Raw genomic sequence first — 27,036 nt, forward strand, 5'->3', positions numbered from 1 at the left:
TGTCCCCATTTCTCCATTTTATATTACTAAAAATGATTGCAGTCAGATACAAATGTTTCAAATCAAATATGCTTGCATAGATTGTTAGCCCCTTAACCCACTTCTTCTAAGATGAAGAATCTTCTTAAGTAGAACCTCTGTAATAATTCAGTTTCAAACATAAAGAGTGTTCAAATGGAAAAGAACTAAGTTAATGGCTGTATTGTAACAAGCCTATATTTTATACTGGTACATCAATGTTAAACTGAAAGAAGGAACCTTCTCCAATATAAAAGAGATAATTAACATCCTTGTTAAAATACAAATTCTGTCTACCCAGTCATAAGTCATCTTCCCCCTCCTCATTGTTGGCTACTTTCCAAGCACCAGAGGGACAATATTTTTACAAAATAAAGTATGCCAGATGCTGTAAAGAAACTCAAAGTAACAGGAATAAAAGAAACATGCCCAAAGGGAAATGTTAATACACAAGGTGAAAGATCTAATTAAGTTAACTGGGGAAAACAAAAAAATGAATGAGTACTTTTGATGATTTATCTGCATGATATCTTTTGGGGTGTACAAGAGAAGATTAGTTTGTGGACTTCTTCCTTTTCTTGGAACTGACTTACAGCCATTTACTTTTTAGAACTTTCCCCAATACATCCAACAGCACTTTCATTTTTTTTCAGTGTATTAACCCATGCTGTGAAATTCTTAGTCACCAGTTATCAGCCCCTGTGGATTCACTGAAAAATGTTTATTCAAAAAAGTGCCCAGGTGACTAATACTTAGCACTCTCCCTACATAGATCTCAAAGCACTTAATAGAGGTGGATGGCATTATTCTCTCCATGTTACTCATAGGTGAAAAAAAGTTACAGAACAGTTAAATGCCTTGCTCAAATTTACAGAGGTGGTCAACAGCTGAACCAAGAGTAACACCCATGTACCCTGACTCCTAGTCAGGCATCCTATTCACTTAACTACACACTGCCTCTGCAATTTTAGCTAATACAGGCTTTTTGGAAGAAAGTTCTTGATCCCCAACATAAAAAGCATCAAAAGCCTCCTCAAATTATAAATCCTGTGATCCTCATTTTTTATTAAGTACAACCTCCTAGCATACAATTTGCATATTTATCTAAATATGCCTTTTTGGCATCCACATTTAATCATGCAATATTACTGTTTATGTCATCCTGTTAATGACACAGAGAAAATTTCACATGGAACCATCTTCTATCCTAGTGCACCTTACTTTCCTTTTACTATGATGAACTGATGTAGATTTACTTACTTATAAAAAGCCTGGTTCTCCACCCCACACTTCCAAAGATGCTTGCAGGCTGCTGGTGTAGAAGTATGAAATGACAACATAGCCTTTTTCTAAGTATAGAAAAAAATAAATAAGAAAAAACATAAAAGCTGAATTCTTTAAGACTGTGAAATAGTCTTCCAGGGAACTGACAGAAGCTCTGTCCACTATAGACATTTAGGACCAAAATTTCCTAAGTGACATCAATTCACACTTCGTTGCAACCCATTTGCACTTGATTTTCCCTGTCTGTAAAATGGATTTTTCACATAAAGCTACTTTCATGGGGGAGAAGGAGACAGTCAAGTGATTTGTTAACAGACAAATGGATTCAAGGTCATACCTGTTACAGCTGTAGGTACAGAAAGTTGAGTTTTATGCGACTGAAGCAACATCCTAATGTTCATATTTAATGAATATGCATTGCCTCAACTCCCCTGCTGTCAAATCCTTGAATTCTTTGCTCCTCCTGCCTATAAAGGCAATAAATTCTCTCTACCAAAGCCATCACTTCCTCCTCGAGTTCCCCTATCCTCTCTGACCTGGCTCCCTATTGACTTCCACTATGTTCTCCTCTCTCACTCTTATTCTCCATATATCTCTTTGTCCTCCTTTCCTCTCTCTGACTACCCTTTCTCCTGCTGACTGGCTCTCTTCCATCCCTATCTTTGGCTCTCTTAATCCACTATTTCAAGCATTCCTCCCCCCTCTGGCTTTCTCATGTGGATTTCCCCATCCTCCTGGACTGGCTCCTCTTACATCCCCTTGGCGTGGCTCCCTCTATATCCTTCTCTCTCCCCCTCCCCAGTTTCTGGTTCCCCGTGTCTCCCTTTCTTTCTTCCATCCTCATCTACAGTGTGGTCCTCAATATGGCCATTGACTTGGAGACAACAATGCCAAACATCACTCTAGCACCATCCTGAAGGTCATGGGCAGGTTAACAGGTACACTGTAGGCAGAGCCTCTGTGGTCAGAATACTGGAGAATGAACAAAGGAGCTTCTGACTAGAAGAAACTAACTATACAGACACTAGATTGTATGCTTCTCCCTCAAGTCTACAGTTCTCTCATTTGGGGGAATGAAGCAGCTACTTGGGAGCCCAGCAGGATGCACCTCAAATCAGGAGGCTCCCAAACAAACCAACAGACAAAAATTCTGGGTAAGGCCCATGTAACCGGGTCAGCTGCCTCCCAAGTACTTCCTTGTGTCTGGGATGTCGCTACTGCACCTTGCCTCAGTTTCCCTTTATGGGTTCAACAACTCCCAAAAAGGCTTTCACAAGCTGAACAACAACAGCCTTCCTTGGGGTCTGATTTATTAACATAAAGTTCAAAATAATTCAAATGGTCCTCAAAACCCCAACGTAATTCAAGCAGCCACACCAATGCTTCTCTTACCTGGAGCCCTTCCACTGGTACCTATTTGTCTTGTCCAGCTGACTCTGGCTCTGAGGGTATGTCCACCACAATTAAACACCCATGGCTGGCCCAGATCAGCTGACTCAGGCTCACAGAGCTCGAGCTGTGAGCCTGTAAAACTGCTGTATAGACATTTGAGTTCAGGCTGGAGGCCCAGCCCCAGCCCAAGCCCAAGCCTCTACACAACTGTCTTTAGCCCTGCAGCCTGAGCCCTATGAGCACAAGTCAGCTGACCCCGGGCCAGCCATGGCCGGGCTGCATGTCTTTTATTCCAGTGTAGACATCAGGAGGCAGGCCCCCTCTGCTACTCTCTTGGTTTCTCAGAGTCACTGCAGGAGCCTTCTGCTCACTGCAGATCTTCTGCAGTCTCCACCACAGCATCGTCTCCCTGTTTCTTGTTTTCTAGAGACCAGTTGCCCTCTGTCAGGCCCCATAGTGAGGCTGTTAATGAAGCACAAGTGGCCTGGACCAAGTTCCCTGTTAAAAAACCCAGTCTACCCTGTAATAGCCCCCTTGAAAATTTAATCAGACAAGCCAGAGGCCTGACACCCCTGTGCATTACTCACATTTTATGCGGGTGCAACTCCCACACGTAGATAATTTGACCCTTAAAACTAGATTGGATAAATACTAGGAAACAAATTGTAGGGAAAAATCTCTGCACTGCATGGCAGTTGGATTATATAAACTGAATAAGTATTGTCAGGTCTCATCTCTTTGTCAAATTAGATACGTGTTCTCTAAAATAATAAAAAGACACATTTATTTTTATCTTATGTGTAATCTACAATATATGAAATGCAATCATTTATTTGTCAAACTGTCCATTAAAAATATCTGTTTTAAAATTAAAGTTAAAATACATTAGTAGGTTTTATTTAAATTAAATCTTAATCACACATCCAAATTTAATATATAAAATATCCAACCTCTTTCTGAGCTCCAAGCACATAAAATGTCTTCCCTTCAAATTTCAATTTACAGACATCAGCCCTAAGAAGAAAAAATCTTTTAAATAAAGGAAAAAATTACAGTGAACAAAACTGAAGTGCATTTTCATGCAAATTTAACGGATTCACAAATGTAGAATAAAATGGTATTATCTCATCAATAGTGCAGTCTTGATAGTGTAAAACCCACAGAATAAAAGCAGATATACTAATTTTCTACAGAGGAGAGAATATAGACTTGCAGTGTTATGCTTCCACATTTTTGTAAGCCTTTAAAGAGTTCATTTGGGCCAGAGAGGAAAGAGAAGAGGGTTTATGAGAAGTGGAAATAAACTTATATTCATACTTTAGAATTTTTCTCATTTTTCAAATCTTGGAACCCACTTGGTACTTAAAATGAGGAAAAGGTGACACCTTTAGGAGCCAGATGCTGCATAGAAAGGTATGGAAGTTTTCACACAGAGTGCTGCAAATGCATCTCATTTGTCACCAGCAACATCCCGTCTATTTGGATATCAGTTTATTTATGCATTGATATCACTCATCATTGTATCTGAGCACTTACAAATAGGGCATAATATGCCAAATTGAGTGGGTTTTTATGATGCTTAGTATCTCTAATATTGGGTAAAATGACACCAAACATCTATTTTACTGTGTGACTTAATCAAGATTTAAACCATGTTATCTAAAATGACATATCAGTAGTGCAAGAACATCCCTCCCCACTGAGTTTATGTATTTTCATTTAATTGCATGATAAATTATTAAATGAATAAACCTGTAATAGAATTACTGTAGTTTCTCATAAACATTTCTAAGACTTTAGCAAGCAGATGCTTGGCGCTGAAGGGATCCTAGAGGCAAAGACGAATGTGCTACAAAGAAAATCTTTCTGACAGGTACTGCATTTTAATCATAAATGTATCATATCAGTGAAATAACTGATGATTACTTAGACAAGACATTTTAATTGAAGCTCTGTGATAAGGCTATTATTTTGCTTCTTTTTAACTTTTTGACCTATCCATTTATTTCAGATTAGCACATTTTGCCAGTACACAATGAAAGATTTGAACGCAAGAGAAGATGCCTGAAGGAAAGAAATCAAATGGTGACTATAATTGTATCAGTCTAGGACAGGTCAAGAAGCCCTTATCACCCTCCTGTCCCTCAAAACTCTTCAGGGGAGCACAACATAATGCATTCTGAATAAGTTTAAGAAATTAGGTACAAGAACGCTATGGGAGAATACTTGGTTTAGTCAAACAAAAGGGAGGTGATGACTGAACAAGTCATGTTTAACAATGAGCCAATCTGTATCACCAGACAGAAGGGCCACTGAATACTTTAGTTTATTTATTTTGCTTTGCCTAAGCAGCAGCGTGCAGTATAAAGATGCATTCTGCTCCGTTTTTTTTACAAGGTCTTCCTTGACACAGTCAAGACAAATACTTTACATCATATCTTACATCCATCATAACAGTGTTTCTTAATGTGCTAATGGAACTAATTTGTCCTCAAAATCTAAATCTCTTGAGAGTGTTGAACAGAATCAGTAAAATCTTGAAGCAAGAAGATATCAAATGAGACACTACCGGCACTTGAATTTATACATTAAGTGCCTGATTTGTGGAGGTGCTGAGCACTTACAACTCCAGTTAAAGTCAATGATATATGCAGGTGCTCAGCAAGGGTAGGTAATTAAAATCACACTTAAGAAAGAAATCTCATCCCTTCCCTTCCAGCAGTGTAATACTAAAACAGGCTTTTCTTTTCATCTACAACCACTTCACTTTGTCCCCTAGCCCTGTTTAAGTAATAGCGGATGAAGCAGATATGCAGAGATCTCCAAGAGGATAAATTCTTCATGTTTCTTGATGGAGAAAGAGGTGAAAAAACATCGTCAAAGACCAGTTCTCCAAGTCTGGCTGATTTGTGCTTGGCATATAACTCAGTAGGTGGGTAAAGGTGGCTTTAAGTCACTGATTTGTTCCCCCAACCATAGGAATGACCAGGCAGCAGTTTGGCCTTTGGCATACTTCAGTACATCTTCAGGGAAGTTATAAATTACACAAGCAGAAATGGCCCCAAAGATTAATATGCAAGTTGAAGATCACCAGCGCACCCTGTGCTCCAGCCACATACCAACCCCACCCCTAGCCAGACCCCCAATAATGCTCTCATTTGATTGCAGTTTAGGGAGAAATACATAGAGGTGGCTACACTGATTTTAGACCCCTGTGGGATTCCAGACTGGCCAACGTTATGGGGTTGTTTGTTTTTTTTAGAAGTTTCTATAAGTCTACAAGGAAAAACCATAGTCTACAGAGAAATCCACATCTGTATGGCTGCTTTTCCCTATCCCCTGCCTCTTGGGGGATGGCAATCAACCCCAGCTCCATTCTATCCCCTTGTAAGTGATGGTCTGGGTCATGTGAAGAGCCATCTAGGAGGCAGTTGCTCCTGTCATCTGTTCAGCAATTGCTCTGGCCTCTTGAACTGCCCACTCAGCCCTTTGGGGTTAAAGGGGGGAAGATGACTGAGGAGACAATGAAAACTCTCCCAGTGCTCCACCCAATACTTCCAGGCTTCTAATGGTGTGGGGGATGTTTTGCAATTAAATTGGTATGAGGAACACTGGGGTATTGGTTTGTGGGGTGGCATCTGGTTTGGTTTTATCTTGCAATGAAGGTGGTTATTTTGAGTGGGGTTGCTTTAATTAGCAATTAAATTGATTTGGGGGAAGAGATTGTTCTGCAGCATAGATGATTGGGGAGCTGGAATTAAATGCTGATAATAGCATGAGTCAGATGAATGAAACATTTTGCCAGGGAACAAATGGTGAAGGATATGAAATGCTGTAGACTTTTGAATCACTCTACTTTTGCATCACTCCCTTCCTCTAGCCTCCTTTCTCTTAGTCTTGTTGTGTATATAGAGAATTATTCAAATTTATCATCATTTCAAAGTATGAAAGTTTGCTCCAGGACTGTTGGAAGGTATGGGATTGGGCTTCGACAAAAGACTCCCAATCTGCCCCTTTACACCAACGGAGTGAGGTAAAGGGCAATTAGTCTGGGCCAAAGTCCTGGCCTTATACCACACCAAATACAACTATGATAACTGCCAATAATTCTAATCAAAGCAGTGACCTAGTGTAGAAGTTGACCATTGACCCTCTGCATAATCCATTTTGCTTAGCAGACCTATTTGGGATAAAAGTAAGTGAAGCACACTATAATTTCTGACTAAGTTACTCCATCAGCTACCGAAAAGCTGGAGTTCTTATGAAAAAGATTGGAAATGCTGGTCGGTCTTCACTAATGTTGTCATAGCTCTGGATGTGCCCTATAACTGAGAAATCCTTGAGATATGAAGCAAGTTACCTTAAGAAAGAAAATGCACAAGGACCAAATCTACTTATATCTAGAAATCTGTAAGAGAATGATAATTTATAAATATATAAAATCACACCTCCTCTGCCCACCTTAAAAGTACTTTTTTCAAAAAATCCCTTTTTTCCCTTTCATATTTAAATGAGGAAGAGAGATAGTACGTGCAAGAACCAAGCATAATGTGTTAGGAATTGTGCAAGCTTCCCTAGGCAATCCTGCCATTACACTACTTAGTGACCTCCAACATCAATTATTCAATTTTTGAGCATCTCTGTCAATTAATTTGACTCGTCTAAGTTTGTCAGGTGGACTAATTTCCAGTAAGAAGTAGAATGAAACCACCATTTTCTTTTTCAAATAAAATGTAAAAGGGCAAAGAAGTGAATCTTCAATATTCCACCTGTAGCTTTGTTAAAGGAATTAGAAGGGGAAAACAATTAAAAGAATCTTACATAATAATCTAAGTACAGCTGATGTGCTTACCATTTTAACAAATGAATTCTTTTATTTCCTTGAAAAACTACAAAGCCCGTGGCTGTGAATCCTAAAAAAGTAGTGGTCCCGGTTGAATCCTTCAAATAAAACAGACAAACACAAATTAAAGCTTTTTGTTTGATTCCCCGCCCCCCAATATACAGAACATTCATTGTTGATGACATAAATTCTTAGTCCATTGCCAACATAGATATGGTATTTGTGTTTTTCTTTTAGGACAATCCTTATCTGTCAACTAAACATTTCTCAACATCTAAGTTCAATTCTCAGCAACAAAAGGTCTTGTTTCTTACTGACTGTTTGACTAGATAGCACTATCTTATGCTTTGTTCTTCTTCACATGTAGATACTGGCACATGGGTAGCACTTAAAGGCTTATTCATTTCCATGAATACATACTCATACAAATAGTCCAATTTGATATCAAAATGCTCACCGATATGAGCAAGGGATTCACAATTTGGCCCAGATTTGTTATTTTCATCTGATGTGCTTCAGCCTTGAAATTCATAGTAACAAGCTCTCTCATGTGATTTCCAGTACTTCAAGATATCATTCGTGCTGGAAATACTGCCACAAGATAGCCTTTCTTGCTGTATTTAGGTATTTCCAATTTTGGTGGAAACCAGAAGTGCAAAAATATGTGGTTAAATCAGAAAACCAAACTTTTTTTAATTCCACACAGAAAAAGTTGGATTCAAGTTTTTGAGCAAAAGTTCAGGTCAGTTTGTTTTACACTAACCAGCTTTCTTATCCCTATTTCCAAACTCTCAATGTTCCTGGCATAATCTGCTTTACTATTCTATTTACTTTATTTCAAATCATTATGCAGTCAAAGAATATTAGAGGTTTTTTAAGCTTTCTGTGGAAGGTAAAAGCAAAAACATAAAGAGGACACAGTTTCAAATGTAAGAACCCTACTGTAGTTACTATTAAAAAGTCTATAATTACCATACTGTGACATCTGAAATAATACAGTATGGTTCTCATCCAAAGCTCATTGAAGTAAAAAAGTCTTTTTATTGACTTCAATGGGTTTTGGATCAGGCCCCATATTTAATTTAGAATAGAAATACCTGCAATAATGCACACATAGCCATGGTTGACTGTTTTATGGTGAGCACTGTAAATTGCTAAATATGTGCATGGGATCTATAAGTCACTTAATTTGCCCCATAAAACCATGTGGGATGCAGTATTGTTGAAATATAACAATGCAAAGTAACAATTAGAACAGCATAAAAAGAGGCAACCTTAAAAGCAAATTATAAAGGCAAAGCGTCGTCACTAAAATGCAGTTGTATGGTGGACTTCATTTGTACATGAGACAACTAGTGGTTATAACCAAAAACACCTTTGTAAAAAAAATACAGAATAGTAAAATAGTGGACTAGGAAGTTGAATACAAAAGTCCATGCCCAATTCACCCTTTTGTATATGAAATTTTCTGTTTGTGTTATGGTTTGTATATTTTGCTGCAAATGAAACACTTGTGTTTGAAATGTCAACCTAGATGTCCTAGCAATTAGTTGTGGTTTCTGGATAATAGTAACACACTATTACTGAAATTCATGGAAAATGTGGAGTAATTTCTATCTAGATATTTTTTTAACTACAGTCTATAGTTTGTCAGGAATTAAATGCAATATATAAGATTAAAACTTAGTAAACCCCTCCATAACATTGCTATTCAAAACTCTCCCTTAATGCAAAGAAATTATGAGTTATCAAAACATTTGCCTCGATACATTTAGCAAAACATACACTACTTAGGCTATCGATTTCTGTTGACTAGAACCAGTTATGAACAATAACTCTCTTGTGAGGGGACAGTACAGCACTACAAGTTGTTCACGGGGTTGGGATGAAATTACAATACTTGTGACCTGCCGGGACCCAAAAAAAAATCTCATACTGACAGCATGCTAAAATGTCATACTCAAATACTGCCTATGCAAAGCAGTAGTTCTGGGACTGAGACATAGGTTTTTGTCAATCAACATTTTACAAAGCTGCAATGTCTTTCACACTTTCCGGGGAGGCATTTTTAGAAATGTTTTAGTACACATAGCTAGATAAAAATGGGACTAATCCATTGAATCTGATGGTTTTATTAACTTGTAAGGTAATAATTTATTAAGAAAACCTGAACTATTACCTTGCAAGGATGGGGATCAACACCATAGGTTTCCAAAGAATGTGCTTTCAGTAGTAAATTTAATTCAGCAACAGCTGGGCTCTGTCCCCTGAAATTACACAAGGCAAACATAGCAGTTTAATAAAAACACAGGAAAAAGGTATGCTTCGGTTCAGTTCAGTAGACTACAGTCATAAAAGCTAGACAAAGAAAGAAAAGCCCCACTAATTCATGCATAATTTCCACCACATAACATTTACAATGAGGAAGCTAGGAGACCTTTCATGTGATTTCTGCTGCTGCTCTGCCCTAATGCCTAATCTTTTCAGATTAAGTCTTGATGCTTTTTGCATACCACCAGGACTCCAGTGATCGGTGCAGTTAATCAGGGTTATCAAGTATCCATTAAATATTTGTTATCTTCTGTCTATGCACAAGTCTAGTCTTACCATGAAATAAAACTCAGCATCTGTTTTTTCCACACACCCCCTCCCAAACTCATTTAAAAGGATTGTCCAGATTAAGATACATTCCTTCCAGCTCAGGATATCAGCAGGGCAATCATATTACACAGAAAACTGAGACACATGCCTAATTATAGCAGAGCCTACTACCATCACCATAGTTTAAAATCTGTGTGCATTTCTATTATATGCCCCTATTTTGGGGGGATGGTCCATAATCAACCACAAATATTCACTAAAACCTGAAACATGGAATGCGAAGTCTCATCCCTGAAGAAAGTTTCATTTTAACTCCTCCATTGTCAGCGTCCATTATAAACCATTGCAAGGTGACTTTTCAAAAATGCTATAGAATGCCAGGATTTTCAATCAGATGTATTGGATGGGAATTTGAGAGACAAAGCTCTTTGTGGCATCCTAATATCTAGTTTACTTTGACCACAGCTGTGCATTGAAGCAAAGACTTCACTGAGCTGTCCAGAATGATGTCCAGGTCCCTTTCCTGAGGTGACACAATTAGTTTAAAACCCTGTAAGATGTTTAAGTAGTTCAAATGTTTCCCTCCAATGTGCATGGCTTTGCATTTACAAAACATTGAACTGCATCTGCCACTGTGCTACCTGAAGTGTTCACCTATCTTGCTTAGGTCCTCTCTAAAGTTCCTCAGTCTCCTCTAGGGATGATCTGAAAATTTTGCTATGTCACAGCTCACCTCTCTTTTCAGATCATCAGTAAATATATTAATCAACATCAGACCTAATACAGAATCTTGCTGCATCTCACTGTTATTCTCTTACAATCATAAAAATCCACATTCCTTTCCATGCTTTATCTTCTGTCTCTTTGCCAGTTTTTCATCCACAAAAGTCTAAATAAGTTATGTTGATGGTTCTCCTTTAAAAGCATGGGGGGTGAGGTGACTTGCCCAAGGCCACAGATGCAACAGGTGAGAGAGGAGAAGAGCCTAAGTCTCCTGAGTTCCAGTCCAGTTTCTCTATCCCCTGGAGCACACTGACTCTCTTATTGACTCACTATTTACTTTGGCATGTAGGGACTTTATAATCGACTTCAGAGCAATGTAAAACATTAACTCAGTAGAGAATGGGAAGAGAATGCTAGTCAAAAGCTTCATTGCATTTTTTTCCTGATAAAAAATAGATTTTGAAAAGAAATGAGAATTTTCACAAATAATTTTGGTTTTCTTCAAAACTGATTTATTTATTAATTATTATTATTAAACAAACTGAAACAACTATTTTCATTTTGTTTCAAATCAACGTTTTCTTTTCAGTTTATAGAGAGTAGGAAAAATAAGACATTTCTTCCCTTTTCCCCTTTCCCCAACTTTTTCCAGTAGAAAAAAAGGGAAAAAGTGGAAAAACAAAGCAAATTGAAATAAACATTTGTTTTCCATTTGTTTAGTCGCACTGAAATATTCCATGGAAAATTTTAAACAAAAAAATGTTAATTTTGTTCAGAAATATTTGCAGAAGAGATCCACTTACCTCTTTTTAGCCAGTCCTATTGAAGTGTGAATCAAGTAGAAATAATGAACCACACCATATTGTAAATTAATCTTATAAATTCTATGAGATTTTGCATCATGTACTTGGCAGATTACACAGCATAAATTGACCTAAATAACCTCAATTTAAATCACAAAAATGAAAAATAAAAACAACCAGGGGTTTTGGTTGTTCATTCAGACTGGTCCTTTTATTGAAGAAAAATGCATTAATTTCCTATCTCCCTTTGTCGGTAGGAAGATCAAATACACTCTTAAGAATTGGCAGGACTTTGGAGTAGCAGAAATTTTGGAAGTTAACTTCTCTTTTAGAAAGTTAAAAAAGCTATTTTAAATATATAATAAATAAATATATAATAATAAAGCCAGGAATTCCAAAAACAACAATAAAATGCCCTTCTTGCTCAATGTAAGGGAGAAGGCTCTCCAAATTCAATTATCTTTATGTATGTCACATTGTATGCCGCACTTAAAACACAACAGGTGGGAGGTTTGGTCTTCATTAATTACAGACATAACTCCAAACAGCTGCTGCACAAAATATTAAAACAACACAAAAGTGCAAAATATAGAGATGTTTTTTAAAGTCAACCGCAGTATCAAATTTTTAAAAATTAGATGTCTTTTATCAAGAGAATTATATCCAACCCTTGGTAATCAACTGCATTTGCTGCAGATCAACCTGACTGACAACCTATAAAAATTAATCTCAGAAATAGGGGTCTTTTATGTATAGGAAGATAGAATATATTAACCCTGAATAAGGAAGGCTCAAAGAGCTGCTCATCAGAGAAATGTCCTGGTTAAAGATGTCAATTGTTGGCCTCACTGAAACCTACTGTAAAGATAGCCATGAGGAAAGAATAGGCGATTGTTATCTCAAGTAGTTGGTTCCACAGAATACGGGAAAGGAAGGAGTAGGACTCCTCTTTAAAATGTCATATCCACAAATCAATCTTATCATGTGAACCAATTTCCAGTGGCCTATATAAAGCCCAGCTCCAATGTAAGCATGGAGGAGTAGGACTCCTCTTTAAAATGTCATATCCACAAATCAATCTTATCATGTGAACCAATTTCCAGAGCTCCAATGTAAGCATGGAAGATGGACAATTATTCTTTGCTATACACAAACCAATGAAGCTTCTAATGAAGACAAGATGGAGTTCTACAATCAACTCAGATCTCTCCTTTCAACTATCTGAAAACATGACATCAGCAACTTTAATACTACTGTTGATAATTCGAGTGGACCATGGAAAAATGTTATTGGACCGGTTACTCCGGATGACAATGGTGGATGTCTTTTACAATTGTGTGTTTCTCATGAACTTGACATTATGAACAACCTGGTTTCTGAGGAAGTGCATTCACCAGTTTACTTTGTGAAGTACTGATGGTCAAACAGAATATGACTGATTACATTCTCTCTCATAGTTGGAAATTGTCCATCAGCAATTGCAGAGCTCATTGGTCTCCCAAGCTCGGTAACACAACCACAAATTAGTCTCTGCAAATTTCCTTCTTAGACTAAAAAGCTCTGGCAAAGTGATCATTCGAATGTTGGTGACCCAATCATCTAACCTAAAAATCACAGCACTTGAGACCATGATGCTGCTGAAATCCTGTATGGGTTTGAGACCCTGCCAGAGTCTACAGACGCTCAATCCATCTGGATAAGCTTCAGAACTGATGACACTATGACCTTCATTGGTCCCCCCCAAAAAAACAACCTCTGAATCTCCATAAATATCTTCACGACCACTGTACAGCATCACAAGGCTCATTTGGAGGTAATAGGGTCACATATCAAACTAAACTGCACTCATAATAAAGCTATACACACTGACCACAAAGCTTTTATGGAAGCTAAAGCCATTGCACTCAAGGAAACTTCTGCCAGGAATGACATCACCTCCTTAAACAAACATCTGTGCGACCTCACTGATGAGAGAGGTTATTCACTTGGCACGATCTACTCCCATTCTGGTCTGCTAATCACAACAGAAGCAAAGTGCAGGGGAAGCTGGACTGACCATTTCAGTCAGCTGCTAAGCACATCCTCTTTGGAGCCTGATATTAAGGCCACTGCTGAGATGACCTGTTCTGCACAAACTGATCCAGGGGAATTCACTGTTGACAAAATACAGATATAAAGAATGTTAGGGGAGATAAAGTGGCAGGAATCTGTGGAATTGCAGAACTGTTAAAAATGCCAAACCAGCTATTCTTTTGCAGCTGCAGACTCTGACAATATCATCTAGAGAACAATCAATCCCATCCAACTGACAAAAAGGCATTATTTTACTGCTTTGGAAATGTAAAGGCAGCAAACAAGAATGTTGTAACTACTGCAGCACTATTCTTCTGTCCATCCTGAGGAAAGTTTTTCCTTCTGACTTATTGGCCTGAGCCACTGATATCTTAAGAAGCAAAAGAAGTGTTGGCTTTACTCCCAGCCGTTCCACAACAGAGCAAATCTTCACAGAATGCCAACTTATTGAGAAGGCATGAAAATTCAAGCATCCCATTCTTCCAATTGGTGATTTCAAACATGCTATGGATTCTAGCATCCTAGTGGGCAATAACCCAGTCAAAATTGTCAGTGATTTCATCTATTCATCTCTGTTGTCAATAATATGGTCTGCATCAAGAAAGAACTTGAAGCCCACACTGTCATCTCTATCAGTGTGCCTCATCAAAAATGTCTTTCACAAACCAAACACCCTAATGATCAGAGAGATGTAGCTAAGGAAATATAATGCTTTGGTAGTCAATATTCTAAACTGTGGTTGTTCACTGTCAAGACTAAAAAGAAGTTGGACACCACTCAGATGACACCTCTACAAATGATTGAAAGCATCAAAATAGTATGTATCCAAGTTTAATGAAGAGAGCCGCTTCCTAACTAGGCAGATCTTGCTCTCAAATGGTTGCCCAACACTCTCTAAGGAGGTATGGTAATTATTATTTATGCCTACCAGCTTTCCTGCAAGAATGGTCTTTGACCCAGTGAAAAGAGGATAGAAAAGACCCCAAAGAAGTCCTAACACATGATGGCTGGATGGCATCAACAGACACGTCCCCCACAGGCATTCTACTGCATAACATGCCAGAATTGGCACAAGACAGATCATCATGGAGGCACATATCACATTCAACAACCTCTGTGCTGTCAAAGCAACTGCATGAGAATAAACCAAACGTAACCTTGATAATCTAATAGGCCCTTTTCATCTGTAACTCTGGTGAGGAGATTGCTTCTTTTTTTTTAAAATAAATGTACCTATATCGAATCCTAACATCAGGGCAAGCTGCAGATTAACCACTGCTCTAACATTAGTTGCTACTTTTGATCATTGTAAGGAGCCTTTCAAATTTCTGCTTAAGACTGCCTCACACAGAGACAAAGTCCTTTCATCTGGGGTAAATCCTCCAATTAATGCCCCTTAGCCTGCAAAATAGGGAACATAACCAAGTGTGTCTGTGGTTTATATTTCACTTCAATCAGGAAAGCTGGATATGAAATTATTGTATTTCCAGTAGGCCTCGCATGTGTACACATATATAATTTATTCAGCATTAAAGAGAATCCTAAATATATTACGGCTGAAATTTCAGCCATTTTAACATGATCAGTTTCCATATTAGAAATGCCAGAACTGTGCACTCAGAAATAAGGACTGATATTGTTTTGTGCAGAAAAGCTTTTCAGCCTGCAGTACAAAATGAGAAAATCCATTTCTGATTTGAATTCAGAACTCTACAACTGGGATAAACGTTGTGTTAATGATTTATCCTGCATACACTCAGACTATCTCATAGGAATTTATCCATTTCAAAGCTCCAGCTAAAACTTTGAAGAAGAGATACTCCAACTGAAGAGCTGAGCAGCTCACAAAGTGTTCTGCTACTTTCTTTTAAGCTAATGAGAAGCATATATTAGCGGATGTACAAACTCTCACTGTTTACTTCCACATGCACCTCCGGCTCTGATGATTTTTGTAGGCCAGGGAGTTTTGTAGCTCAACAGGAAACACTTTCCAGGGACATGGATTAAGGGTGATGCCACTGATGCTATTTGCTGTTTTTTTCTGGCTCTTCATACTAATTCACTTCTAAAATCCTTTTTTTTTTTGTGATTCACTATCATTTGGTACCTGATCCTGTGAGAAGCAGAAAACATCCTTTGCTGCAGGCAAAGAGTTGAGGGTGCACTTTGCAGGATTATTGGTCTCTAGTTTCTTTAAATAATTTATGATGTGATATATATATAATTTATGATAATTTGTTTTAGGGAACCATGGAATAGTGAATCCAAAAACTCTGGTCAGATTTATTTTCTGCCACTGGCCTGCTGTATGACCTTGAGCAAGTCTCTTCTATTCTCTGTACTTCAATTTCCCCATCTGTGAAATGGGGATAATGATACTCCTCTCATTTGTAAAGTGCTTTGAGATCTACCAATGCAAAGTATTATTTAAGAGTTATTATTATTCATGATTTTGTAATAATTTCTGTATCACTTGGAGCCACCTGCCCCTGAACACTTATATACTGAGTTCCTTATAAGAGTCATTGTTCAACATTTAGATCTAAACTGTGGACAGGTTAAAACCAATTCAAAGACTTACAAAGCATGCATGTAATGATTAATATTCAGAAGTGCCAAGCATCTTCCATTTCCACTGAAGCAAATAAAAGCTGCAAGTTCTCTGAAGTCAAAAAGCTTTAAACAACAGAATGAGTCCCTTTTGAGATTCTTTTTTACTCAGGATCATTGATGTTGACAATCCTGTGTTATAATCTCAACAAGACAGGGATATTCTATGAAGGACCTCCTTCTCTGAAATGTTCTCCACCTCATTATATGCTAGATCACGTGACATCTTTTAGCAGAACTCAAGGTATTTTGGTTTTCTTTTAAATTTATGTGGATTTACTGGTGTTCTATAAAGGAGTCTGTGTGATTTATTTATTACATGTCTGGGACAACTACCAAATTGTTTGGAGTTATTGTTTTTTTAATCTCATTTTTACATGCGGATTGAAAAGTCAACCAAGCCATGTGTCCTTTATGCTGAAGTCCTTAAATAGATTTTAGTTTGCCCTTATTCAGGCAAACTTTCTGACAGTTCAAGAACAATTTTGACTGACTGCAGACTACATTAAAGCCTAAGACTTCAGGACTTGTCATTAGGTTTTTTGGTTGTTGGTAGAGTGGCTAAGGAGAATTAAACACCTAAAAATCTACAAGAATGAAGCACCATTTAAATACAAATGTATTAAGATTAACAGCAGTGCCTGTTTTCCTTCTGGGCTAAACTCAGTATATGGTTTTTGACTGAAATGCTTTGCACTAGTTACAATGCTATTACTATGCATATAACTTCACAGAAAAGTGCAGAGTGAAGAATCTTCTAAACTACTTTCCAGCCCTGTTGTGCAGTTTGTCACTGAGTCTTTTAAATTAAATAGCAAGGCAAAACTTTGCAGATTATCTAAGCAATGACAGTGCTGCTCTTGGAATTCCCATGGCAACCAGTATCAAACAGAGCAAAAGCTTTAAATTATTCTGTGTGTGAACAGAAGAAAAACTACCAACTAGATAACAGCCTAATTGCTGACATCCTAGTGGAAAATATGAAAGCCTGGAAAACCACCACATAAATAAATATCAAGTCCATCCAGAGATCAGAATCCTTTTTGCTCTTTATTTGAATTTCCCATTCATGATCATAAAAATTCAAAGATCATTTAAAACAATCAAATATTTACACTGAGTAGGATTTAATACCAAAATAACAGTAATAAACTTTTCTCTTATTTAGTTCCTTATATTAGCTAAGGGCTTTGAAATCATCTAAGAGAGATTACTGAAGTCACACAATATCTCAAACAACTGCGTTTAGCCAACCACCTTTCAGATATTTGCATCTCATCATAATGACATTCCATCCTAACTTAATGCAGTGATGAAAACAACAGTGTGCTTATCCCAGGACAGGTACAGCAGTGAGGCTGTACCCTACCGAAATAGCCAACCCTAGTAAACCCACTCCTTAGGATGCCATTCTCAGTGTGAAGGGAAAGGAAAAGCTGGCCAGTTCTTCCTTATGGATAACCCCGAAAAAACCCTGCACTTCAGAAACCCTTAACTGGAATGCAGAGAGGCATCTAGATTCATTCAGCTTTGTGGTGAACAGCAGAACCCAATCCGAAAAGTCTGTATCAGCTAGATAATGATAAACCTGGAGAAGAGAACAAATGCATTCCATATGCATGTTCCAATTACCTTTTCAAGAAGAGAACTTTGCTGGGAAAGCAGCAGTCTCTGGATAGCTCTAATAAATGGCACAGCATTATAACTAAGATGAACATATTTTTCCATTTTACCAAGCTATTCCTACTACTGAACAGTATGTGCTCCTGATTCACAGGGGATTCCTAGTAAAATCATGCAAACCAATCTACATTTTGTTCCTCATTATTCACAATAGAAGTTTCATTTTTTAACACACAAGTTTCTCCAGAAGTTCCACTGCTGCTCTAGTTGCAATTTCTCAAGAACAACATCTGCTGGTTTCATATGGCGATTGCTCCTTAACTCCATGCCTCCAGAAATTCTTGCCACACTTGCTGTGTAAATATTAGTTCTGGGCTGATTCACTCTCTCCACCCTCCTTTACCCACACACAATTACAGAGAGAGAGAATTTGTTTTTTAAAAATGTCTTTGAAATGTTTTTTCCTGGGAAAAATGGCTTGTTTTTCCCCATGGAAGTTTCCATGTTTTATTAATACTGCGCCGGGGGGGGGCGTTACATCTAAAACCCAAAACCAAAAGTTCTCTTTCATTTTTTTGGCATCCATAAATTGCAAAATTTCAACTTGTCAGGATTTTTTTTTCCAAGTAAAATCAGTATTTTTTGCCAACATGGGTGAAATTTTTCAGCTTTTGTTGCTGAAAAATACTTCATTTTCTGGTTTTCGATAGAAAAAAAGTTTGTAGAAAAAATATGACACTTATATACATATTTTCATTTGTGTCAAAATATTTTACAGAGGAAAGAAATGTTTTCTGACCAGCTCTAATTACAGGACTTACAAAGCTTGAAATGGTGCAGATATTTTGTTCCGGACTGGGTCTCCTCTGATGTGAACCAACATTGGCTCCTACGCTATACAGGAGGCATTCAGAGAAGGCAGACTAAAGAAGCAGTGTCACTGGACAAATGACTGCTTCCTTTACAATTGGACAAGACAAAGCCCTTAGACTTAGGTTTGTCTGCTGAAGGGATCTGCTCACAACCTCTTGACAGGAAAGTGTCTCACTTCAAATAGACACATCTGCCTATGTATTGAGACTAACACAGCTACCACAACACTGCAAACAATCATTTGCCCATACCAATCAAGACTGAATTGGAAGCTCACTAATCCAGACTGGTGCAGTGAATGAACAAAAAAGGGTTAGTTTGGGTTTGTTTGTGGGTTTTTTTTAAACATTCCATATATTTACAGTAATCGTTTGAATACATGCTGAAGATGTTGAGGGTTTTACTGACTCGGTTGATGTTTATTCCTCATACCCTATATGTAGTTTATAGTAGAATGGACATGTTGAGTGCAATGATAGAATGTAAATTCATCCTCTATCAAACATTTCTGATAACGGTCTGGTATTGCTATGGCAACATAGGCTGGGCCGTAGCAATACAGCTTGGATACCTCTAATGCATCAGAAGAAAGAATTTTCAGTGTTAGAGGGACAGATTTTTACATTGATAAATTTATTTCCATCCTAAAGGATATAAACATGCTTTACAAACAAAATGATGCACAAACTAAATACAAAGATCACTTCATTTACCACTGAAATTCAGCCATCTCTAAATATGAACCACTTGTTTCAATGGGTTTCAGATTTAAATCAGTGTCCAAGTAAAAAAACAAACAAAACAAACAAAAACAAATCACCATCAAAATAGCTGTTTTTATAAGACATGCCAACATTAAGCATAGAAACGTCTGAGACTATTGGAGTTCGGGGTATCTGCCTTGCAAAATCAGGATGACACTACACAATAATATTTAGGAGTAAAATACACTTAAGCCAGCTGAAATTGCAGGAATAATTCAGACAGGCAGAATGCAATTTTGGCAATTAATATATTTTGATTACTTAAATTATGAAAATAATCAAAAGATATATGAATACATTTAAGCTGACTATATTTAAATGTTTTCCACATTAAGATGGTCCCTCTAAAGCCTTGAAGTCATTCTTCTTCTCAAAAGAAAGATACCCCACAATCATCACTGATTTCTTATATTTATCCTCAACCAGATTGAAAAGTCTTCTCTTTTTACTGGAATAAATTACTTTAGGAGTTCAACTGTGCATATATCAGTCTAAATAGAGGTGCAATATAGTCAAACATTTATCATAGTAGTTATTACCTAGTCTCCCTAAACAATAACCAAAAAGGAAAACCATAACAAAAGTGTCAACCAATTATTTGCTTTACCTATAAAGTGAAATGGCCTATTCAATCTATATCCTCAGAATCTAAAAGGTAAGGTGTAGAAGCTAGTACAGTAGTTGAGAATTGAATTAGATTCACAGCCTTCTCAAGGATTTGTTTCTGATGTCTTCAAAGGAGATTCTGTCTTCTTCTCTACCTTCGGCTGGGAGATTAAGTTATGGAAGAGAAAACTGGAGAAAAGCAAATCATCTTCAAACATGAGACAGTCTTTAATTTCATGACTAGATACTATTTTTTGCAAAGGACTCTTGCCTGATTCAGTAAGCAGAATGGATGGTGCTCACTTACTGACCAGCTATTCCATATTTTGTGTTCTCCTCATTGTTCAGTGTGGCTCCATTCCTTATTTACATACTATTCAGACCCTGCAATAAAGACAATTTTTTTTTTTTTTTTTACTTTCCTCATGCGCTTTTTCTACTGCACTCCTCACTAAAGACTCTTAATGCTTCAAAAACATTAATTTATTTTTACAACAAACTCCATGAGATGAGTGGATGGTACCCCCGTTTCATAGATGGGAAACTGAGGAATAGACAGATGAAGGTAAAAAAATCCAGTAATCGTGGGTGCACAATCTGAGACATTGAGAACCGATTTTCCAGAGTACGTAGCATTACATAGCAACTAATACGTTCAAAGCAGAGCTCCCATTGACTTCAGTTGCAGCGGGGAGTGCACAGCATTTCTGCAGATCAGATCCCAGGGTTTCACTTTGGGCAGCCAGAAAATGAAGAACACACAATTAGTGACCACCTATGAAATGCTGGCTGCAAGTGACTTGCCTAACATCACACAGAAACTCTGCAGTAGAGGCAGAGATAGAATCCAGTTCACCAAGGCAGCATTCAAATGCCTTAACCATGAGACAGACCATTCTTTCTTATAGGTGGCACCTGCCTCTTGAATTTGGGGAGGCTAGCTCCACCCTGAGGCCCTGCCCCACTCTTCCTTCTCCTTGAGGCCATGCCCTTGCTCCAATCCCGCTCCACCCCAGGCCCCACCCCCTCCCATGAGGCCCCCCTGCCCACTTTGCTCGTTCCTCTCGGCCACCCTGCCCTCACTCCACTTCCTCCCACCCCCACTCTACCTCCTACCCCAAATCTTCCCCTCCTCCCCTCGCCCGCTGCTTGCTCTCGTGGGGTGCAGGGATGGGGGAGGAGACAGAGTGGGAGCAAAGGTAAAGCAGGAGAATCTACCCTCCCCAAGCCTCCTATACCCACTGCCCATGGCCTTTTCTCCCTGCAATCCTCTGCCTCATTCACTACACCCCTTCCAACTTCTGCAACAAATGAGGGCAGACAACAGTCCTACAGACAACAGTCTCCTTCAGCATACATCTCAGATTCATCCCCAGAGGAAGTCCTTTCTGTGCAGTGAATGAGGCAGGGAATCTGTGGAAAAAATGTGGTCATGTTATTAAAGATTCTATCATAATCCATACATACAAAACAACCTTGCTTCTGGCATATCCTATCTTTTGAGTGCTTCACTCTGCATCCTTAACTGTAATGTTTTAATGGAGGGTTTTTTTTGTGTAATTGGGGGGGGGGGGGGTGTTAAAAAGAAAGAAAAAACAGAAATTCCGTAATGTGGCATCATGGTGACATCCATATGGGTCATCAGCAGGACTGGAGCCTTTACATCCACAACACAGATCTCTGCCACTTGAGCTCACAGATAGCAGTACTGGTTGTAATCTATGTGGAACAGAACTTGGAGATACTTTGCCGGTGGGTTTCCACAGATATTTGCTGACAGCAGAGGATGCTGAGGCTCAGAAAGCTTGGGTTCCATTACAGGCTCTGGAGGGCAGTGTGCTCTAGTGGGCACAAACGTTTCTGCCCGTCTCCCCAAAGCGTGACCTCTTCTACTTGCATGTCCTTTTCAACTTGACCCAGTCCTTGTTCTGTCTCTTCCCCACTCCTCACTCCCTTCCCCAGGCCTCCTCACCTAGCCAATCGCAGTTTCCACTCCTAAGTTCTATCCCAGTCCCAGTTTGGCTTCTCATCAGATCTGTCTCTTCTCCTCTTTCCCCATCCCACTAGTTCCAAGTCCCAGTCTTCTTGCCCACCCAGTCCTAGTCTCCCACACCAGACTACTTGTCCCAGTCTCTCCCTATCACGCTCAGTCCCCTAGCCCAGTCACTCCCAGTTTCCATCCCACACTGTGGCTCCTCATCAGTGAAAGTTTTGCTCAGTCCCCTGCAACCATGGGCTGAAACAAGCTCAAATTTGGGGGGAATTTAGTTGCTAAAATCTAAGACGTTTGTACTGAGCATGTGCAAACTGTGACTTTTCAAAGGCTTGCAACTGGCCAAATTTTTGCAGATTTACAGAAAGGCAGCAAAAGGCAAATCCTTAACACAAAGGCCAATCCCCTGACAAATGTCAAGTCCCTGCTCCAAACTTTCGTGATGATAGAGGTTTTCAATTAAAATGTTGCCAGAATGTTTTAACATAAGCAGAAACAATGTATTTTCCCCTAGCCTTATTCTCTCAAATGGCTGGACCAGTTTGGCTGAAGTTCTCCAAAATAAATGCAGCCTTAGACAGATACCCAGCATGGAAAATTTGAGCTCAAATGATTAAAGCTTGGCAAAGATAGAGCAACTGAAAACAAGGGCTTATAACAGGAATTGTCAAGCAACAGTGCAACGAGATCTGCCTGTGCGATATAGCTATATATTAACTAAGTCAGGAATACCTTATGTTTCAGCAAGGAAATGCATCTGTTTCTCCCTTATAACATCTGGCATATTGTACTGTTGTTTGACCTTACTTAAATGCCAAGGCTCCTTGTTGAAGGCAATATTAGAATTATCAATTATTTTGAAATTTGTACATAAAAATAATGGAAGTAATTAAAATAATTATGAAATGACACTTATGTATGAGTCATTATATGTAATTTGTGAACTTCAACTATTATCCACATACCACATCTGATCTGAGAGAAAGGTCTTGATCTTGTAAAACTCACGAGTAGCTCTGGCTTCATGCATAAGCAATGCCTGCTTGCTTGAGTAAGGATTTGCAAATCAAATCCTCATGTTGTAAACTTGGAGACAATTTTATCCCATAGTTCACCATTTAATAAAAAATAAATCTTTCCATCTTTATTTTTATCCCCTCTCAACCTCATCTATAATAGGATTTTACAAAGATACAGTAAATTACCCAAGTGTGTTTAAAAAAAATAATCATGGGTTAGTTTTTAAAACAGCACTGCAACTATGTTTCATTAAACTATTGTTAGATTTATAAACATAATATTTCTTCTTTCAGGCCCTCATTCAAGAGGATATCCCTATTCAGGACAGCACTTAAAACGTGCTGAAAGTTAAACATTTCCTTACATTGTAATATATCATGTACAAACAAGCTGCGAAATTTTTCTCACGCACTGGTGCGAGTTGTTTTTCTTTAATTGTTACTGGTCTAAAAAATATTATTCATTTTTTCACTTATCATTGTAAAGAGCACTGTAAAGACAAAAACAAGCTCTGGAGAGGGAGAAGCCAGAAATCCATAGGGCTTTGAAACAAAAAACAAGGGAGAGGGACGTTTATCTTTTTAAAACTAAGTGCAACTGTTAGCCTGACATTAATGGAAGAAGCTCCACTTTTAAGATAAAGATGTTTTTTCTATGCAAAATGTTCACTCTCTTCAAATTCTTTTTTGAGCAGCAGCCAAGTATGCTCTGGAGCATGTCCCCAGGCTCACCGACCCTGGTTGGTACAAATTAGGGTGACCAGGTAGCAAGTGTGAAAAATCAGCACGGGGGGTAATAAGCACCTATATAAAAAAAAAGCCCTGACTATCAGGACTGTCCCTATAAAATGAGGACATCTGGTCACCCCAGGACAAATCCAGGGACAAATCTCAGGATCTCTGCTCCCACCATTCTGCCAGCCAGGGCAAAATTTAACTTTAGGGCTCAACTCTGCAAGAAGCTGAGCCCCTCGATTCCCATATACTTTAGCAGGAGTTGAAGATATTTAATACCTTGCATGGGTGCTCGGAATCCTACAGGATCAAACTCTAAGAGGGAGTCCTGAGTCCTTTAAGTCACAAGGCTCCTAAGGGTCACCCCTGTTTGCTTCTCCTCCACCATGTAAGATGCAGGTTCAGAAATATGAGAGGGCTCCATATTCAATTCAGACAGCTGAAGATTAAACAGCTTTGACTTATTTTAAGAACGATTCACCAAGTCCTGCTAATGCCTAATGCATCTTAAAACTTCCAACATCTACTTTGCTTCTAGTACCCAGTTACAAAAACGGCTCCTTCTCTCTCTCTCAGAGATATTCTGGGTTTCTAAAGAGCCTTTATTTGAGATGACAAGAAAACGAGAATATCTGTTATGATCAGAACATCAGGACAGGCCTCCATTTAGCCCCTGGTAATGTTCGATTAGATTGTTACAGTACCCCTCCCGTACTTTACTGAGGTGGACAACCATTAATTAAAATTCACAAGACAATTAATCACAGCTCTATAAAGCTGTCATGTGTCTCTCTGCCTGTCTCAACCTCTGTATCAGATTCAATTTGTGCCATCAAGTTCAAAGAATGGTCACTTGAAAAAGGTCACATTTTGATAAAAACCTGACAATGTTTTCACTACCACATAAAGAGAGGGAGAGACAGGAGCAGCACATTGTACATCTGTTCTAATTAATTAGAACAAGCCTTCACAATGAGTCACCAAGTCATTTGTAGCTGTCAGCATGCACTATCAGCTACTTCCCAGGCATTTCCTTCATTGTTTTCATGGTCCCATCAGGAGACAAATACTTCTGGGATAGAAGAATAGATGTGCCCAGTTAATGGGTCATGAGAATAATGAGATGGGATTTAGTGAGGAAGCAGTTTATTCCAAGCAACAGGAGCCTGATGATGTAACAACATTCTGTAGAAGTGAGAAGTCCTGATTTTTATTAACTCATTTACACTTGCAATGCAAATAAAGAGCCCGATTCATTTTTGCCAATGACAATCAAGAATGTTCCTCTGAAGTCAGTAGAATGACACATGTTAAAATTAGTGATAACAGAATCAGGCCTGAAGGCTTTTCTACCTTTTACCATCACCAAAATACATCACTCAAATGCCTTTGTTACAAAACCTTGGTAACTCATTTTCAGAGTTTTTGTTGATTGACAAACTCCTGATTCACTACTTATCTGCCTATGATTTTTATCAGAGGAAAAATCAGGACTCGGAAATTTATAGAGCCTGTTAAGTGGAAGACATGCTAATAAAATACATCAATAATATATAAAAACTCGAAGCTTAATGTTTTTTTCTGATTATTTGTCATTGTATACAAGTTTTCATTACTGAGAATATGACGACATCATAAAAATAGAATGTTGCACTTTTCCAGTTACTATCAAGTTTCAACATATTCTATAACAAAAATTATATCCACTTCATGCGACTTGTTTTCTTGACCATAGCCTCCACTTGTGCAAATGCACACACCTGTGCATTTATTTTTCCAGTACTGGAACCTATACGGATTAGGTTAGACCAAACAGACAAACATGCAGGTGATGTATTTCAAGCAAGCAAATTATATTTGTGTGCACATATGATGGAATCTATCACTTCTGTGTGAAGGCATTAGTACTGAGAAAATGCATGCACAATGTGTACGCGCATAAGGTTGTACGTGTATAAATGGAGGCCAAGTTAGGTCCCAGTGAAAGTCAGGGCCTAAAACAAATGTAAAACAATTTTGGTAAACAAGTTTATAGAAGAACGTTTGAATACAAGATGCATTGAATTTAATAAGTCCTTCTTCCCTCATTACTTATCTGCAGTCTGTTTAAAGGAGTAGTCTGTTCTTGCACAAGAGTTTTGACCAAATTCTTTCCTCTAATACACATGCTTTATCATTTAAATCAAGTCTTGTGCCTTTGGGAATCTGAAAGCCATCATTTGGAAGACAGGTTTAAAAATGAAATCAATATGTATTGAAAAATAGAGAACTCTTTGGCTTCCCTTTGGAAATGGTTTTAGTTTAAAAGTTTAACGTGGCTGTACAATGCTTCACTCATGAGATATTATCTTTATGTCATTTAAAGTACGGGCCTGACAAATGAGATACAAAACAAATATATAGACTAAAACATATAGACTATAGGATAAAAAAAGAACAGGGACACATGATAATGCCGGCAGGATTCCTTGCACTGAGGTATAACAGTTTTTTTATTAGATTTCCTGAATACGCCAGCTATCGCTGTTCTGTCACTGAGGCTGGGTTGAAGGTGTAACAAAACACTTGATTATTTAAAGCTTTAACAATCTAAAGTCTTTGAAAACTTTCAGTTTCAAAATTATTCAGGTTTTTCCATTCCTCACCCCCTTTATGGTAAAAAGTGATGTTTTTGCATAGAAAGAGACGATATTTCTACCTAGCTAAATACAGTAATTATTTAATATTAGAAATAAAAATAAAAGAGTAGAACTAGGTGAAGTCTTAATTCCTGAATCCTTAAACAACAATCAATCATTCTCCCTCCTCTGCATAAACAATGAAAATGACAGAAATAGCATGCAGGTCATGATGTTCTGTTCAGGTCACTACATTTCACTGGCATTTGTAGAAACATATGTTGTTTTTTAAATTATGAATTTTCACCTGTACATCTCACTGTTACTGTCATGTCATGTCACATCACCCAGAACAAATCCCTGTTAGTCCTGACAACTTCTAGCTTATACAATGCACAGTGGATTGTAAACATTACATTACATAATCAATCTATTTCTCTTTACTTTTTTCCATGTCA

The 27,036-nt window shown here is 38.1% G+C and overlaps 1 protein-coding gene across 2 annotated transcripts in view; it reads right to left on the reverse strand.

Annotated features, from left to right (window-relative positions):
* Positions 1 to 27,036, reverse strand: part of FRMD3 (FERM domain containing 3) — a 211,816-nt gene that overhangs the window by 38,597 nt on the left and 146,183 nt on the right. For both annotated transcript variants that reach the window (XM_067569315.1, XM_067569316.1), the window contains 4 exons: positions 9,717 to 9,804; positions 7,547 to 7,635; positions 3,645 to 3,708; positions 1,279 to 1,367 (listed from right to left, as the gene is read on the reverse strand). In XM_067569315.1, coding sequence (XP_067425416.1) covers positions 1,279 to 1,367; positions 3,645 to 3,708; positions 7,547 to 7,635; positions 9,717 to 9,804 — 330 coding nt within the window. The remainder of the gene's footprint in view (positions 1 to 1,278; positions 1,368 to 3,644; positions 3,709 to 7,546; positions 7,636 to 9,716; positions 9,805 to 27,036) is intronic.

Source organism: Emydura macquarii, unplaced genomic scaffold (assembly GCF_026122565.2).
Source record: "Emydura macquarii macquarii isolate MOO-44397 ecotype Brisbane River unplaced genomic scaffold, CSIRO-AGI_Emac_v2 contig_2897, whole genome shotgun sequence".
Lineage (NCBI taxonomy): Eukaryota > Metazoa > Chordata > Testudines > Chelidae > Emydura > Emydura macquarii.